The 17,122-nt window shown below is 33.5% G+C and overlaps 1 protein-coding gene across 7 annotated transcripts in view; it reads left to right on the top strand.

The window, feature by feature from the left end:
* Positions 1–17,122, top strand: part of Fsip1 (fibrous sheath interacting protein 1) — a 202,877-nt gene that overhangs the window by 9,331 nt on the left and 176,424 nt on the right. For all 7 annotated transcript variants that reach the window (XM_046461048.1, XM_058584676.1, XM_058584678.1 and 4 more), the window contains exons 3-5: positions 1,735–1,918; positions 5,539–5,693; positions 6,970–7,063. In XM_046461048.1, the coding sequence (XP_046317004.1) occupies positions 1,735–1,918; positions 5,539–5,693; positions 6,970–7,063 (433 nt within the window). The remainder of the gene's footprint in view (positions 1–1,734; positions 1,919–5,538; positions 5,694–6,969; positions 7,064–17,122) is intronic.

Genomic DNA, 17,122 nt, shown 5'->3' with positions numbered 1-17,122 from the left:
AAGGCTTTTGTGACCTAATATATTTATTCTGCTGTAGGTTGTCTGGCTTCGTTTTATTTGGTTGCTTTAATTTTTTCTCTTCGTGTTTGGTGTCCATTGATACTTACCTAGGATGGGTTTACATAATTTCTCCTTCCGGAGACTAGAACTTCTTAAAGGATTTGTTGTTTTCCATTTATTTTGGAAAATTTTAAGCCATATTTCAAATGTTAAATTACTTTTATGTTTTCAAATATTCACATTTCTAACTTTCCCTATATAGTTTTTCTGTTTTCTCATTCTAGAAGTAATATTAAATATCTTACCTTTATATCTTTTATATCCCTTTTCTTTTTGATAGTTTCTAATCATTTATCTTTCTGTGCTTTATTGTGAGTAATTTGTAACATATACTTTTTGGGTTTGGAATTATTTCTTAATATATCAAGTCTGTTTTTCAGTCTACCCATTGAATTTAAAAATCTAATAAAGTGTTTTTTTTTTTTCTGGAAGCTCTTTATAGTTTTTTTTTTTTTTAATTTTTCTGTTCTTGACAGTGTCTTGGCTTTTTCTCAAGACTTTTGATTCTTCTTTTTGCCTTTATAATCCTTTCTGAATTGGGTATTTATAATTTAGTTTTATTCTCTACATCTGTATTCTCCTATGTTTAAGTGGGGTACTAGCACCTATAGCATAGGGTCATTGTGAGTAGTGAATGGCACAGTGTATATAAAGTACTTAGCACTGGACATGGTTGATTGCAATTCGTCAATAAATGTTGGTAGTGATTATTTTATACTGACAACTCAGTTCTGCTAGGTTTATGTTTCATGTCAGGCAAAGATGCTTGCCCAGGGAACTGCATTCCTAGCACTTTAATCCTCAGTAGCACCCATTTTCTGTCCTGGAGATTTGCATTGCGGTAATGGAGAGTTGAGCTTGTGGATAGGGACAACAAAAACCTTCCAATGGCTGAGGCCGGAAGGGCTAGAGCAGACAGTCTTTCATTGGGAAAGGAAAGGTATTTCCTTGAGAAGTGGCTGACCCTCTCTACCTGAGACCTCAACTCTCTTGGGCTCTGTTCACTTCTGTTGCTTCAAAGTCCTGTGATCTCTGTTTTCTCCTGACCCCCAGTCATGATGCCTTTTCTTGTTTTCTCTCAGGAAAATGCAACTGTGCCAAACTGGTGTTTGCAAAGTGAACTTTGCTAAAATACAAAGGGAAACCAAGATGAAATGGAAAAAAATATGAATGGTATAAAACTAAATAATCAAAGCACAGTATTCTGATGATAAGATTCTCATTAGAAGCACATCTCGATTCAGATTAGCCACTTTTCAGCCGTTTGATAGTGGAAAATGGACAGCACAGCTCTAGATCTCTGACTGCTCACCCACATATGAGTTCAAAGGGGTTCATCGTGTATCATCTCAAGAGCCTGGCTGGTAGCAGTTCACTTTAGGACTGATTTTGACCTTTCTCCATTATTGATAGAGATTGTTAGAGAATGGTAGATATTTGGTATAGATGTTATTAAATTTGTGTAGTTAAATTACATTTAAGTAAACTTCGTTATATTTCTAGATACTTTAATGCCAGTGTATATATTTAAATATGTCTCTACATATGCTTCCATTAGTGTTAAATATTTGAAAATATCATATTTTAAGAAAACAAATTATGTTATTTCAATGTCCTTTAGTCCAGCAGGAGAAAATACATTATTTTTGGAAATTTTTTAAAAATTATTTTTAGGTTGATACTGTAAGCACATTGAATTCTGGTAAGGAGGACCACTCAGAAAGCAGTAATACAGAGGAAGGAAGATATAATAATGATGATAAAGGGGCAAACTACTCTGAGAAAATAAAACTGGCTAAACAGGGGCCAGTTGAAGATCTGGACTTGATTCAACATCAGATGATCCCTGAATGTTCAGGTAGGATAATCACAAGTTGATTGGATAATGATAACTACAGATATTTTATTTAAAATATTAAAATTATATGTGTTTTTATCAACTAAGTAGAAACAATAAACTAAAAAATAAGGAGGCATAATTACATTTTTGTAAGAGAATGATCACCAATTTATACTTACAAGAACATTAAGAGCCCTTAAATATATTTAGAAATGTAATAAAATATGACATTTAATAAAATTGTTTTCATGTTCAGTTTACAATAATCAAGTAGGGATTATTTTACATATTATGGCATGATTTATGGATCATTTTGATTACTAAAATTGCACAATAAAATATATCCTATAATTTGTAAATGCCCTTTTTAGGGCCAATCCCACTCAAAATTGATAACATTTTGATTTTAAATGTACCTTTTTTCCATGCAATTGAATTAATTCTGGTCAGATAGAATTAGAAGAGCAGTTCTGAAATGTGATCTGCAGAGCCCTGGGAAGACCCTTGTGGGGGCTCTGCAGAATGAACACAACTTTCATAATTGCACTGAGATGCTGTTTTCCTCTTTGTCCACTGTGTCAGTATTGGTACTGATAGTATAAAAACAATGGTGGGAAATATTCTGGTGCCTTGGCATGAATTGAGACAGTGGCACCAAATTGTATTAGAAATCACTGTGTTTTTACAACCAGTTACTGGCAAGAAAAATAAATAACCAGTGTCACTCAGGATGTCCTTAATGAAGTAGTAGAAAATATTAATATTATTAGATCTTAAGCCAGTATACATCATCTTAATATCCTGTGTGGCAAGGAAGTAGACATAAAAGAATTTTGTGTATTCTAAGGTGGGAAGGTTGTGTTGAAGAAAAGTACTTGTGTGATAACTTGAACTGGGAGCTAAACTGCCCAATTTTTTGTGGAACACCATTTTTATTTAAAATAACAACTGACAGGCAAACTGGTATCATTCAGACTTTTGTATTTGGCAGACTTATTTTTTCTTTTAAAGATAAAGCAAGTCTTATACTTCAAGGAAAACTACTATAGTATTTGCTACTAATGATAAAATTTGAACATTCTGCTACTAATGGTAAAATTTGAGCATTCACATGAAAATTAGAATTTTGGAAAACTTGTGAATGTTATTCAATAGCTTATCAATACTTAGACTTTTTTGATAAAAATAGGTGGTAATATTAACAAATGTGACTTTTGAATATTGTATAATGAAATACGTTTATATTTTGAATGTGTGCATAATTCTGTTAGCCACTACTTTCCAAATGGCAAATGCAGGATTAAAGATTCATTCAACATGAAAGACAGAGCCAAAGATTTTAGTGGAACAAACTCAGAAAGCTCACTGATATGGTTACAGGTTTCACACTACAATTAACCTTTAAGAAGCTACCCCTGACAAATTTTGGTACAGTACTAAAGAAAAATAACTAGTTATTTGATAGACTACTAAATCTCTCTTTTCCCAACTACATATCTATGTGAGGCCAAATTTTCCTCATGTACTTCAATCAAAACATAAAATTACAATAGGTTGTAGAAGTACATATGAGAATCTAGATGTTTTCTATTAATCCAGATATTAAAAGTTGAAAATAATGCTAGTCTGCTCACTAATATTTTGGAAGACTAATAATTATAACATGTTAGTTATGTTAACATGTAATTAGTAATACTTTGTTTACTATTATTTAAAATGAATGAATAAATGTATTTTACAATAATTTTCAGTTCTGCTTTCTAAGATGGTAATTATAAAAAGATATAACCTACATACATGAAGACTACTTTGGGCTCTCAATAATTTTGAGGTGGTGAAGAGGACTATGACAAAAAAGTTTGAGAGCTGCTAATTTAGAATATGGTTGGGATGAGATGAGTTCTTAAAGTTAGGCAGGTGACTCAGGATTACAGTTATCAGGAAATAAGATATTATATTTGAGATTAGCTATTGGCCCAGTCTACACGGTATTTTAAAATATATTTTTAGTACTGTGTGAATTACTTAAAAATGCCTATTATATAGACTACTTAGATGGAGCTTGAGAATGCTAGGATTAGTAGTTGGGAATTAGAACTAAAGGGTATTACATTTGAATTATATAAGCAATAAGATTTGAGGATACTTCTTATTGATAAGATTAATATTCTTTTTGAATAAACTTTCTTCTTCTAAAAATATCTCCCTCTTTTTTTTCCTTAAAGAGGAAGCAATGTATGTTATGGGGACACATCACTGGTCTCTTTGGATTTTCAAAAATTGCTAAATTTGGCCTCATTTAGCATAATATGCCATTTAAAGTGATTTGTCCTGAGATGACTAAGACTTAATACTTGAACATTTATTCTCATTGCCAGAGAACCAAATTTCATCAGATTTCATAGAGGGTGTGTTATTGCTTGGTGGCTAAGAGCTGGAGTCAGACAGATGTGAGTGGAACTGACTCTATATTTACTAGTTACATTACATGTATGAACTCAGGTACAGATTAATGTCAGTTTACTAATTTTTAAAATGAAGACAATGACTATGCCACTTTACAGAGTTAAGGTGAGTGTTAAATGAGTAATGCATGTAAATAAAGCTCTTAATGTGCCACAGGTCACTCTGTAAGCTGCCCTCATTATCATTAATTCTAAATTAAAATTTGAATGATGGAAGATCATTTTTTATTTTGGTACCAGGGATGGAACCCAGGGGTGCTTAACTGGGAGAACAACAACCCCAGTTCTTTTTATTTTTTATTTTGAGACAGGATCATGCTAAGTTGCTTAGGGCCTCGGTAAGTTGCTGAGATTAGCCTCAAACTTGCAATCCTTCTGCTTTAGCCTCCCGAACCACTGGGATTACAGGTGTGTGCCACCATCCCTGGTAGTCAAAGCATTTTTAAGTGCTTTAAGAAATTAGAAACATGGAGGGGCATGGAGAAAAGTGTCTGCCTACATTAGGTACTTATTGGAGCTTGTTTCTTCTGTATGTTGAACCACTTTGTGTTGCTTATGATATACTACTTTTTTTTTAAAAGAGGGGGAGGGAGAGAGGAGAATTTTTAAATATTTATTTATTTTTTTTTAGTTTTCAGCGGACACAACATCTTTATTTGCATGTGGTGCTGAGGATCGGACTCAGTGCCGCGCGCATGCCAGGCAAGCCCGCTACCGCTTGAGCCACATCCCTAGCCCTGATATACTACTTTTTACTGTAGCTCTCTATACATGCCTTCTGTTTCTCGAGAAAGAGTTTGGAGTCTTCAGCAATTTTCGGATAGGATATATGTCTTATTCCTTATTTACTATTTGTTAATCATGGATAGGGAATGTATAGAAGAAAGAAGGAGAAAATTTGGGATTTAAAATAATAAGGGAACAACTTATGAAAAGGCCTGGTTATCTCAACTGTAAAATAGAGACAAATGTCTATTTTGCAGAGTTATTAGATAATTATATGAAAAAAATATATGAAAGTACCTTGTAAATCAAGTTGGTTACATGACGTCAATACAATAGTTACTATTGTCACTATACATAGTTGTTAAGTCAAAGAATAAAGACTAAAAACAATAAAACTTTATGGATTTATTAAACTTCAAACCTGTTTCTACTTTCAACACAATATAGATGAAACCAAATTAAAAGAAGTAGACTCTCAACTTCAAGATGCTATTTATAAAATGAACAGACTTGATAAAATATTGGCAAAAAAACAATACAGAGAAAAAGAAATTAAGAAGCAAGGTCTAGAAATGAGAATAAAGTTGTGGGAAGAACTTAAGGTAAGAATTGTACAACTATGTGCCAATAGTAAGAAACAATTTCCTCTAAGAGAATAAGAAAAGCATGGACTGTGATAGTGTTAATGTGGTCTGCCTTTGTTATTTTGTGGAGGTGGTGACATAGCATGAATATGTGTGTATGTGCTGGGTACAGGGGTGAAATGTTTCTGGAACGAGACTTTGGGCACTGTGCTAGCATGCTCATTGACCTGTCTTACTAGTGTCAGATTAGAGCTCCTCAATCTCTGGAATAGGGAAGTGTATGATGTCTGCTTTCATCAAGAATGTATATTTGCTTTTTCTTCAGTGAGCTTACATTTTGGAGATAAACAGGAAAATACACAAAAATTGAATTCCCTAGTTAGTTTATTACTTGAGTAACATTTATGACAATCAAGTTGGGAGTTTACTGTTTCATGTGTTGGTCAAATCTCTTCAGGAAACTGTAAGGTACTTGAGGAATGAGCCATGCTCAAATCGTTTTTGTTTCAACAAATTTCTGGTGCTTCATTAACATTGGCTCTCTTGGACTTCTTATTTTCTGTAGTATTAAGGGGTTGAGGTTGACCAGATGTTGTTACTGATTTGGTATAGAGCCATTGACTCTTATTTGTATTTTGCCCCTGAAAGGAGAGCACCTGTGAGATAGGAACCTTGTGATAATAAATTGGTTGTTTTTGATAAAATAATTCATAATCATCTAATGACTTCGGAGGAAATTTCCTAGGCCTAGGCAGTATTATGAATTAAGAAGGAAATAATTGTGAATACATTTTTTACGGAGATCTCAGGAAGGCCATTGAGATGAAAGAAAGCAACCCCAAATGCAGTGTTTTAAACTAGAAAAATGATTTCCATAAATCTTAGCAGAAAAAGTTAGTTTATCACTTTTTCTTATGGAAACTCAAATTGTTTTTATTTCCTTTGAAATAAGAATTATAAATAGAAACAGTAATATACTTGAAATGTCTGAAATTTCAATTTGATTATACCTTTAGGTTACTCTTTAGTTATAAAAATATCTAACAGAAACTTAAGATTTTTTAAGCAAAGTGATTATCATATATTGATTTTAGACATATATTTCAACTCTATCTGGAAATATCTATTGACACAATTTTGTGGAAACAGGAAATATTAACAAATTTCCTATTTAAAGGAATATGAATGGCCTGAGGATTCTTGTTTGTATGTATATGATAGGAAACTATGCTATAATTAAAAAATCAGTGAGTATAGCTATCTTCTTGTTTAAATTTTAATTTTTATTTCATAGTCTGCAAAAAATAGTGAAGCTTTGCAAAGTAATGAGGAGATGGAAAATACAAAGAAATTTTTATCTTTGACTGCTGCATCTGAAGAAACTATTGGTGAGTAGATGTCATTCATCCTTGTTTTTATCTGAGTCAGACAAGATTTGGATTAAAGTTAAATTCCTGATCCAAAATTTCCCCTTTTCTTCGTGAATTTGACTCTTCTTTAGAGGAAATATGATATGAAATTACTCTGAGCTTAGGTATGTTTCATTGTGTTTAAGTATTTGTATCTTAATAGAGCATGGACAAATTGAGAAACAGGCCCACTATGTCTTTGCCCTTACTTTCTGTCCCTGTTTGATTCTTCTAGAGGATATTTTATTCTGATAGTCCTCTATCTCACCATGTAAAACACTCAGGCCTATGCAACCCCCTTCATAAAAATCTACTTCTGATATATCCTATTATCTTACACTCCTAATTTTGCAGACTAACCAATTAGTTCTGCACATGTATTTCTACTTATCCCTTTGTGTGTATGTGTAAAATTGTGAATGTTCTTTTCAAATGTAAATATGATGTAGTCATATATTCTTAAACCCACTTACTTAATAGTGAAACTTTTAGAGAGTGGAAGCAGTTGATATGTTTTGCTTGGCTACTTTTGGAATCCTTTAGTCAATATCCCATAGGTAGTCTTTGTGGTGGAAGAGCTCTAAGCAGTGTCCTGAGTTCTCTCAGAATACTGGGATCTTTTTATCTTATATAAAGTGAATGTCTAACATTGTAGAACTCCAAAAATCTGATTTAGACTACTGAAGCACTTTTAGTGGAACAATAGTCGATCTTTGTTGTGAATAATATTCCTTCAGGTTTATTCCTTTGTGGACTAGTATTAAGAGCTCAGAAGCTGCTAGGGCTTGAGAGATTTGAGTTTATAGTGCACCAAAATGTTTCTCCTTAAGAAGATGGGTGTTTCATCTGGGTTGCCCCTTCTGTAATGAAGGACTTTAAAAAAAAATCAATCTTTCAAAATTTCAACTTCTTAGATCCATAGCTGGAGTGACCTTATTGAAATTTACCTTGCCATTTGTATATCCTAATTGAAACAACAAAAAATTAGCTTCTCTATATTAAAATCCTAGATAGTTTACTTTCTGCTACTTCTACCTTATTACAGAAGTAACATCGGTAATTAATTGTGTTGGAAAACATGGGTAAACAGAATGAAAAAAATTGCTATCTCCTAAATTGTCAACATGCAGAAATAATCACTATTAATAATTTGGTTTATTATTTTTGATAATTTGGTTTATTATTTTTCTTTTGAGACATGTTTAGTGTAAACATCTGTATCTACCTACCTATCTATCTAAGGATAAAAATGGGATAAAATTGGATTTATGGTGTTTTTTAAGCTTTTTCTCCACTGGTTTGTATCTCATGAACCCCTTTAACTGTTACTAAGAATCTTTGTGGTAGCTTGTTCCCAAAATGGCTGCCCTCAGTGCCTTCCCTCTATGTACTTTCATTCTATTCCTCATTAAGAGACATAATTTCTCCTATTTCTCCCGCCCTTTTCAGTCTGGGCTAGCCTGGAATAACTTTGACTGATATAGCCAAGGCAATACTATGCCATTTCTAGGCCTTGCCTTTAAGAAGACTGGCAATTTCTGTTTCTTTTCCTGGCTTATGCAGATGAAAGCCAAACCACCCTGAATCTGCTGTGCTGTGAGAAAGCCCAGACAGGTCATGAGAAAGGTTAGGCAGAGAGAAAATAATTCTGGCCAGTTCTAGGATATAATGTCCCCCTCAAATTCATGACTACCTGGAATTGCAGAATGTAATTTTATTTGGTAATAGGGTCTTTACAGATATACTTAGTTAAGATGAGGCATAATAGAGTAGGATGGACCTAAATCCAATGACTGATGTCCCTTATTTTCATAAAATAAGCATAGGAGAGGACATAAAGATATAGAGACACCAAGATACAGGGAAGAAGACCTGTAAAGATAGAGGCAGAGATGGGAGTTATGTAGCTACAAGCCAAGGACTACCAAGGATAGCTGGGAGCCACATAAACTAGGAAAATGCAAAGAAGGAAATTCTCTGGCAACACTGTGATTTTAGATATCTAGAGAATAAATTTATATTGTTTTCAGCCACCTAGCCCTTGGTAATTTGTTACAGCATCCTTAATAAACTGACTTACCAGCTGTTCTAATTATCTCAGTGCCGGCACTAAAGTTGTGAATTAAGAAGGAACTGTAAGCTGGGCATGGTAGCTCTTGCCTATAATCCCAGTGGCTCCAGAGGCTGAGGCAGAGGATCACAAGTTCAAAACCAGCTTCAGCAACTTAGTGAGGCACTAAGCAACTTAGGGAGACTTTGTCTCAAAATAAAACATAAAAAGGGCTAGGGATGTTGTTCAGTGGTTAAATGTCCCTGGGTTCAGTCCTTCACACACACACACACACACACACACACACACACACACACACACAAACACACACACACACACAAAAGTAACTGTGGACATTTCAGACTGAGAAAACACCACAGAAAATTACCAAGGCAAGACATTGAGCTGCACCAGATTTCTACAACCAAATGCAGGACCTAGCCAGTCAAGGCCCCTTTCCTAAGAGACAAACTGCTATAGGCATCAAATTCCTAACGCACAGAAGCATGAGCATGGTGCCATGGTGATTGTTTTATGCTATCAAGTTTTATTTTTTATTTTGAAATAGGTATAGTTCTTGTATACCCTTGCCTAAGCTTCGTCTAATGTTAATGTTTTGCATTACCATAGTACTATAATCAAAACTAAGAAATCAACATTGCTACAGTACTGTTAATTAAACAGTAAACTTCTAAAAATGCACCAGCTTTCCCACTGATATCCTTCCCATTTTTTAGCATCTAACCCAGTACCCCATATTGTATTTAGGTATTACGTCTCCTTGTCTCCTCTAATCTGTGATGGTACCTCAGTCTTTCCTCGTCTTTTGTGACCCCTTTCGAGAGTAGTTATTTTCATAAATATCCTTAAATTTTGGTTTGTGTGATGTTTTCTCATGATTAGATGAAAATTATTCATTTTTAGTAGGTGAATCTCAGAAATTATGTGTCCTCCCTCAGTCACACTTGGGATTCATAATGATGATGTATTATTGATTGTGTTAACTCTAATCACTTAGTTAAGTGCCTGCTGGATTTTTCCACTGTAAGGTTACTATTTTTCGTTTTGCACTTAATAAATATCCTGGGGGAGCTACTTTAAAGCTATGCAAATATTCAGTTTCTCTGTAGATTTTTGCCTACAAATTTTAGCATTAATCAGTACATCTTACTTGAAGTAATTATTACCATATGCTGTGAAATTTTGGGTGATTTTTAATGCATAATAGAAAACTGGAACAATTTATATCAGCAGTATTTTAAATGGCCATGTGTCAATTTAACGTGTGTATGTGCCATCATTTGTTTAAACCCTGATGTCAAACATTTAGTTTTTTTTTTTTAATTACACAACAGCTGCAGTGATCTTCAACATGCTGAAGATTTGGGCCTACTTTTTCTTCTGTTAGGTGCAGAGTCTCTCTCTCTCTATATAAGAGAAATTACTTAGTCAAAGGGTGTTGGACTTTAAAAAAATTTTCTAACCATATTAACTATTGAAACCAATTCAGACTTCTACCAATATTTGTATCTGAATATTGTTTTCCTAAACCCACAACAATGGATTTTATGATTATTTTAAGCTTTATTTACTTAAAGTGGAATTTTAAAAATTTGTCTCTCTCTGATTATCAGAGGTTAAATATTTATTTTTTGTTTCACCATGCTGTGAATTGCTTGTTTATATCTTAGTATCTCTTTTTTTCTTTCTTAGATATTTGTTCTTTTTAAAATTTTTCAATTTTAAATTTATTTATGTATTCTAACTTGTTATATGTAATAGCAGAATGCATTTCAATTTATAGTACACTTATAAAGCACAATTTTTCATGTCTCTGGTTGTTCATAAAGTAGAGTCACACCATTCGTGTCTTCATACATGTGCTTAGGGTAACGATGTCCATGGCATTCCACCATCTTTCCTACCCACATTATCCTTCCCTTCTCCTCCTTCCCCTTTGCCCTATCTAAAGTTTCTCCATTCCTCCCATACTTCACCCGCCTGCCCCATCCCCATATGGATCAGCATCTACATACCAGAGAAAACCTTTGGCCTTTGGTTTTTTGGGATTGGGTTGCTTCCCTTAGCATAATATTCTCCAACTCCATCCATTTACCTACAAATGCCATGATTTTATACTCTTTTAATGCTGAATAATATTCCATTGTGTATATATACCACAATTTCTTTATCCATTCATCTACTGAAGGGCATCTGGGTTGGTTCCACAATTTAGCTATTGTGAATGGTGCTGCTACAAACATCGGTGTGGCTGTGTCCCTGTAGTATGCTGTTTTTAAGTCCTTTGGTTATAAACCAAGGAGTGGGATAGCTGGGTCGAATGGTGGTTCCATTCCAGGTTTTCCAAGGAATCTCCATACTGCTTTCCAGATTGGTTGCACTGATTTGCAGTCTCACCAGCAATGTATGAGTGTGTCTTTTTCCCCACATCTTCTCCAACACTTATTTTTGTTTGTATTCTTAATAGCTGCCATTCTGATTGGAGTGAGATGAAATCTTAAGAGTAGTTTTGATTTGCATTTCTCTAATTGCTAGAGATATTGAATATTTTTTCATATATTTGTTGATTGATTGTATGTCATCTTCTGAGAAGCATCTGTTCAGTTCCTTGGCCCAGTTTCTAGTTGGGTTATTTGTGTTTTTTTTTTTGTGTGTGTGTGTGTGTTACATTTTTTTGAGTTCTTTGTATATCCTAGAGATTAGTGCTCTCTCTGATGTGAGTGTGGTAAAAATTTGCTCCCATTCTGTAGACTCTCTATTCACCTCACTGATTGTTTCTTTTGCTGAGAAGAAGCTTTTCAGTTTGAATCCATCCCATTTACTTATTCTTGATTTTATTTCTTATGTTTTAAGGAGTCTTGTTAAGGAAGTTGGGGCCTACATGATGAAGATTTGGGCCTACTTTTTCTTCTGTTAGGTGGAGGGTCTCTGGTCTAATTCCTATGTCCTTGATCCACTTTGATTTGGGTTTTGTGCTGGTGAGAGATAGTAGTTTAATTTCATTTTGCTACATATGGATTTCCAGTTTCCCAGCATCATTTGTTGAAGAGGCTATCATTTCTCTGATATATGTTTTTGGTGCCTTTGTCTAGAATGAGATAACTGTATTTATGTGGGTTTGTCTCTGTGTCCTCTATTCTGTACCATTGGTCTACAAGTCTATTTTGGTGCCAAATACTGTATCGTTTTTGTTATTACTGCTCTGTAGTATAGTTAAGGTCTGGTACAGTGATGACACCTGCTTCACTCTTCTTGCTAAGGATTGCTTTGGCTATTCTGGCCAAATTATTTTTCCAGATGAATGTCATGATTGCTTTTCCTATTTCTATGAAGACTGTCATTGGGATTTTGATTGGGATTGCGTTAAATCTGTATAGTGCTTTTGGTAGTATGGTCTTTTTACAATATTAATTCTGCCTATCCAAGAACAAGGGAGATCTTTCCATCTTCTAAGGTCTTCTTTAAATGTCTTTCTTTAGCATTCTGTAGTTTTCATTGTAGAGGTCTTTCAACTCTTTTTGTTAGGTTGATTCCCAAGTATTTAATTTTTTTTTGAGGCTGTTGTAAATGGGGTAGTTTTCCTAGTTTCTGTTTCAGAGGATTTGTCATTGATGTATAGAAATGCCTTTGATTTATGGGTGTTGATTTTATATCCTGCTACTTTGCTGAATTCACTTAATTGTTCTAGAAGTTTTCTGGTGGAATTTTTCAGATCCTCTAAATATAGAATTATATCGTTGACAAGTAATAATAGTTTGAGTTCTTCTTTTCCCATCTGTATCCCTTTAATTTATTTCCTCTAATTTCTTTGGCTAGAATTTCAAGGACTATGTTAAATACAAGTAGTGAAAGAGGACATCCCTGTCTTGTTCCAGTTTTTGGAGGGAATGCTTTCAATTTTTCTCCATTTAGAATGATGTTGGCCTTGGGCTTAGCATAGATAGCTTTTCCAATGTTGAGATATGTTCCTGTTATCCCTAGCTTTTCTAATGTTTTGAACATGAATGGATGCTGTATTTTGTTGAGTGCTTTTTCTGCATCTATTGACATGATTATATAATTCTTATCTTTAAGTCTATTGATGTGATGAATTACATTTGTTGATTTCCATATGTTTAACCAAAACCTTGCATCCCTAGGATGAATCCCACCTGTTTGTGGTGCATGATCTTTTTAATATGTGTTTGTATGCTATTTGCCAGAATTTTATTGAGAATTTTTGCATATATGTTCATTAGAGATATTGGTCTGAAATTTTCTTTCTTTGATGTGTCTTTGTCTGGTTTGGGAATCAGGGTGATATTGGTCTCATATAATGAGTTTGGAAATGTTCTCTCTTTTTCTATTTCATGGAATAAATTGAAGAGTATTGTTATTCTTTGAAAGTCTTGTAGAATAGCTGTGTATCCATCTGGTCCTGGGCTTTTCTTGGTTGGTAGGCCTCTGATAGCATCTTCTATTTCATTGTTTGAAATTGATCAGTTTAACTTGTATATATCATACTGATTCAGTTTGGGCAAATCATACGACTCTAGATAAATTTTCGATGCCTTTGATATTGTCTATTTTACTGGAGTACAAATTTTCAAAATAATTTCCAATTATCTTCTGTATTTCTGTAGTGTCCATTGTGATATTTCCTTTTTTATCATGGATATCAGTAATTTGAGTTTTCTCTCTCCTTCTCTTCATTAGCATGGATAAGGGTTTATCAATTTTATTTATTTTTTCAAAGAACCAACTTTTTGTTTTGTCAATTTTTAAAATTGTTTCTTTTATTTCAATTTCAGTTATTTCAGTTCTGATTTTAATTATTTCCTGTCTTCTCCTGCTTTTGGTGTTGATTTGCTCTTCTTTTTCTAGAGCTTTGAGATGCAATGTTAGGTCATTTATTTGATGACTTTTTCTTCTTTTAAGGAATGAACTCCATGCAATGAATTTTCCTCTTTGTGTACTGTCTTCATAGTGTCCCTGAGATTTTGATATGTTGTATCAATGTTCTCATTTACCTCTAAGAATTTTTTAGTCTCCTCTTTAATGCCTTCTGCAACCCATTGTTCATTCAATAGCATATTATGTAATCTCCAGGTGTTTAAGTACCTTTTATTTTTTATTTTATTCTTTATTTCTAATTTCATTCCATTATGATCTGATAAAATGCAGGGTAGAATCTCTACTTTTTTGTATTTGCTGAGTTGCTTTGTGGCATAATATATAGTATATTTTACAGAAGGATCCATGTGCTGCTGAGAAGAAAGTGTATTCACTCGTTGATGGGTGGAATATTCTATATGTCAGTTAAGTCTAAGATATTGATTGTATTATTGAGTTCTATAGTTTCTTTGTTTAACTTTTGTTTGAAAGATCTATCTAGTGGTGAAAGAGGTGTGTTTAAGTCAATCATACTATTTTATTGTGGTCTATTTGGCTCTTGAAGTTGAGAAGAGTTTGTTTGATGAACATAGATGCTCCATTGTTTGGGGCATATATGTTTATAATTGATATATATTGTTGGTGTGTGATTCCCTTAAGCAGTGAAATGTCCTTCTTTGTTCTTTTTTATTAATTTTGGCTTGAAGTATACTTTATTTGATATAAGGATGGAAACCCATGCTTGTTTCTGAAGTCCATGTGAGTGATATGCTTTTTCCCAAACTTTCACCTTCAGTCTGTGGATATCTTTTCCTATGAGATGACTCTCTTGAAGGCAGCATATTTTGGGGTCTTTTTTTTTTAATCCAATCTGCCAGTCTATGTCTTTCGATTGGGGAGTTTAGGCCATTAACATTCAGGGTTATTATTGAGACGTGATTTATAGTCCCAGTAATTTTTTTTTATTTTTGGTATTTAACTCAACTTGGTTTCTCCCTTGACTTGTTTTTCCTATAGTGTAATACCTCTCTTTGCTGATTTTCATTGTTGTTTTTCATTTCCTCCACATGGAATATTTTGCCAAGGATGTTCTATAGTGCAGGCTTTCCAGTTGAAAATTCTTTTAACTTTGTCATGGAAGGTTTTTATTTCATCAGCAAAGCATCAACAAATATAAAGCTTATTTTTCTGGATATAAGATTCTTGGTTGGCATCCATTTTCTTTCAGAGCTTGGTATATGTTGTTCCAGGATCTTCTAGCTTTGAGGGTCTAATTTGAAAAATATGCAGAGATCCTAGTTGGTTTTCCCCTATATGTAATCTGATTCCTTTCTCTTATGGCTTTTAAAATTCTATCCTTATTCTGTATGCTAAGCATTTTCATTACAATGTGTCTTGGTGTAGATCTGTTGTAATTTTGTACCTTTGGTTTCCTGTAAGCATCTTGTATTTGATTTTCCAATTCATTTTTCACATTTGGAAATTTTTTTTGATATTATTTCATTGAAGAGATTGTGCAGTCCTTTGGTTTGAATCTCTGTGCCTTCCTCTATCCAAATAAATCTTAGATTTGTTCATGATTTCTTACCATCTTCTCTGTGTGATCAACTTTATTTTCTAGATTGTATACTTTGTCTTCATTATCTGATGTTCTGTCTTCCAAGTGATCTAGTTCTGTTGGTGATGCTTTCTATTGAGTTTTTGATTTGGTTTATTGTTTCCTTCATTCCAGGATTTCTGTCAGTTATTTTTTTCAGAATCTCTCTTTCTTTAAGTAGTCTTTTGCTTCCTGTATTTACTCTCTTATCTCTTTGTTGGTGTGATCAATGGTTGCCTCTATTTGCTCTCTTATTTCTTTTTTTGGAGTGATTAATTTTGCCTGTATTTGCTCACTTAGGTCATTCTTTAATTAGTAAATAATTTTAATTATGTCCATTCTGAACTCCTTCTCTGACATTTCATCAACTGCATTGCTAATGGATTCTGTTACTGTAGAATCTTGGTTTGTTTGGGTCATTTTCCTCCCTTGTTTTTTATGTTATCTATGTGTCTTCCTTTCTTGCAGTGTGGATCTGAGGTATTACAGTTTCTACCCTATAATCTTATAGTGTTTCTGTAGATTACCTTTACCTCATCTTGGTGTTAGGCTTCTAGACCCCAGCTGGTGTCCCATAATAAATGCTACTGCAACTGTGCTGAGGATCGAACCCAGTGCCTCATGCATGCTAGGCCAGCGCTCTGCTGCTGAGCCACAATCCCAGCCATCTAGTCTCGCGTTTTTAAAAACCAAATCAGAACTATCAATTATGTTTAATTTTTAAAGCTTGTGGCATATATATTTCCCTTAAATCCCTAGAATTTACAGCTGAACCTCTGGAGTCACATGACTACTGTATGCCCAGAAGACACTTACCATAATGCTAGATGAGTACAAATGCTCTAACATGGAAATTAGGTGTACTTAATGAGCAAAAGGCTTAGCTAAGGGGCTTGAAATCTATGTTCAGAGAAATCATTGCTTTAAACATTATCACATTAAAGTTTCAATTTTTAAAATTTTGAATTTACAGTCAATACTTATTGTCATTGTATGCAAAGCAGATAAAATGCAAAAGTAGTATTTTGTAAAAGGAAATAGGAATAAGAGATACTGTTAGATGAACCAAATGTCTATTGCCTTCATTTTTGCTTCTGGCTGTCTTGATTAGTTCACACTTGACCCATTCATTAAAATGAACAGACAACATTATTGTATTCCTGTTTTCTTTAGACTTAATTAGAGTCTTTTTTTATAACTATTATTTTATAGAAAATCTAATTCTTTAATGAAATTACTTTCTGGCTCTGATGTCATAATCATGTTTTATCAGTCATTTATTTGATCTATTTTTTTTAATTAAAAATTTAAACACCAGAAAAATAAATTAGTATTCACTTGATACATAATTATTAACTTATTCTAAAAGGAAAACTCTTGGTATCATTAACGTAAAAGCTGTATTATTAGCAGAGTATTTTCATCTTAAGTTTGAAAAAAATGAGTATAAATGCAAGAGTCCAGTTTGATCACATAGCACAGATGTTTTATTTGTTTG

This window comes from Marmota monax, unplaced genomic scaffold, assembly GCF_021218885.2.
Source record: "Marmota monax isolate L192 unplaced genomic scaffold, Marmota_monax_Labrador192_F-V1.1 WCK01_AAM20220418_F8-fsc00001, whole genome shotgun sequence".
Lineage (NCBI taxonomy): Eukaryota > Metazoa > Chordata > Mammalia > Rodentia > Sciuridae > Marmota > Marmota monax.
The sequence above is the reverse complement of the archived record's forward strand: the minus strand, read 5'-3'. Positions and strand labels throughout refer to the sequence as shown.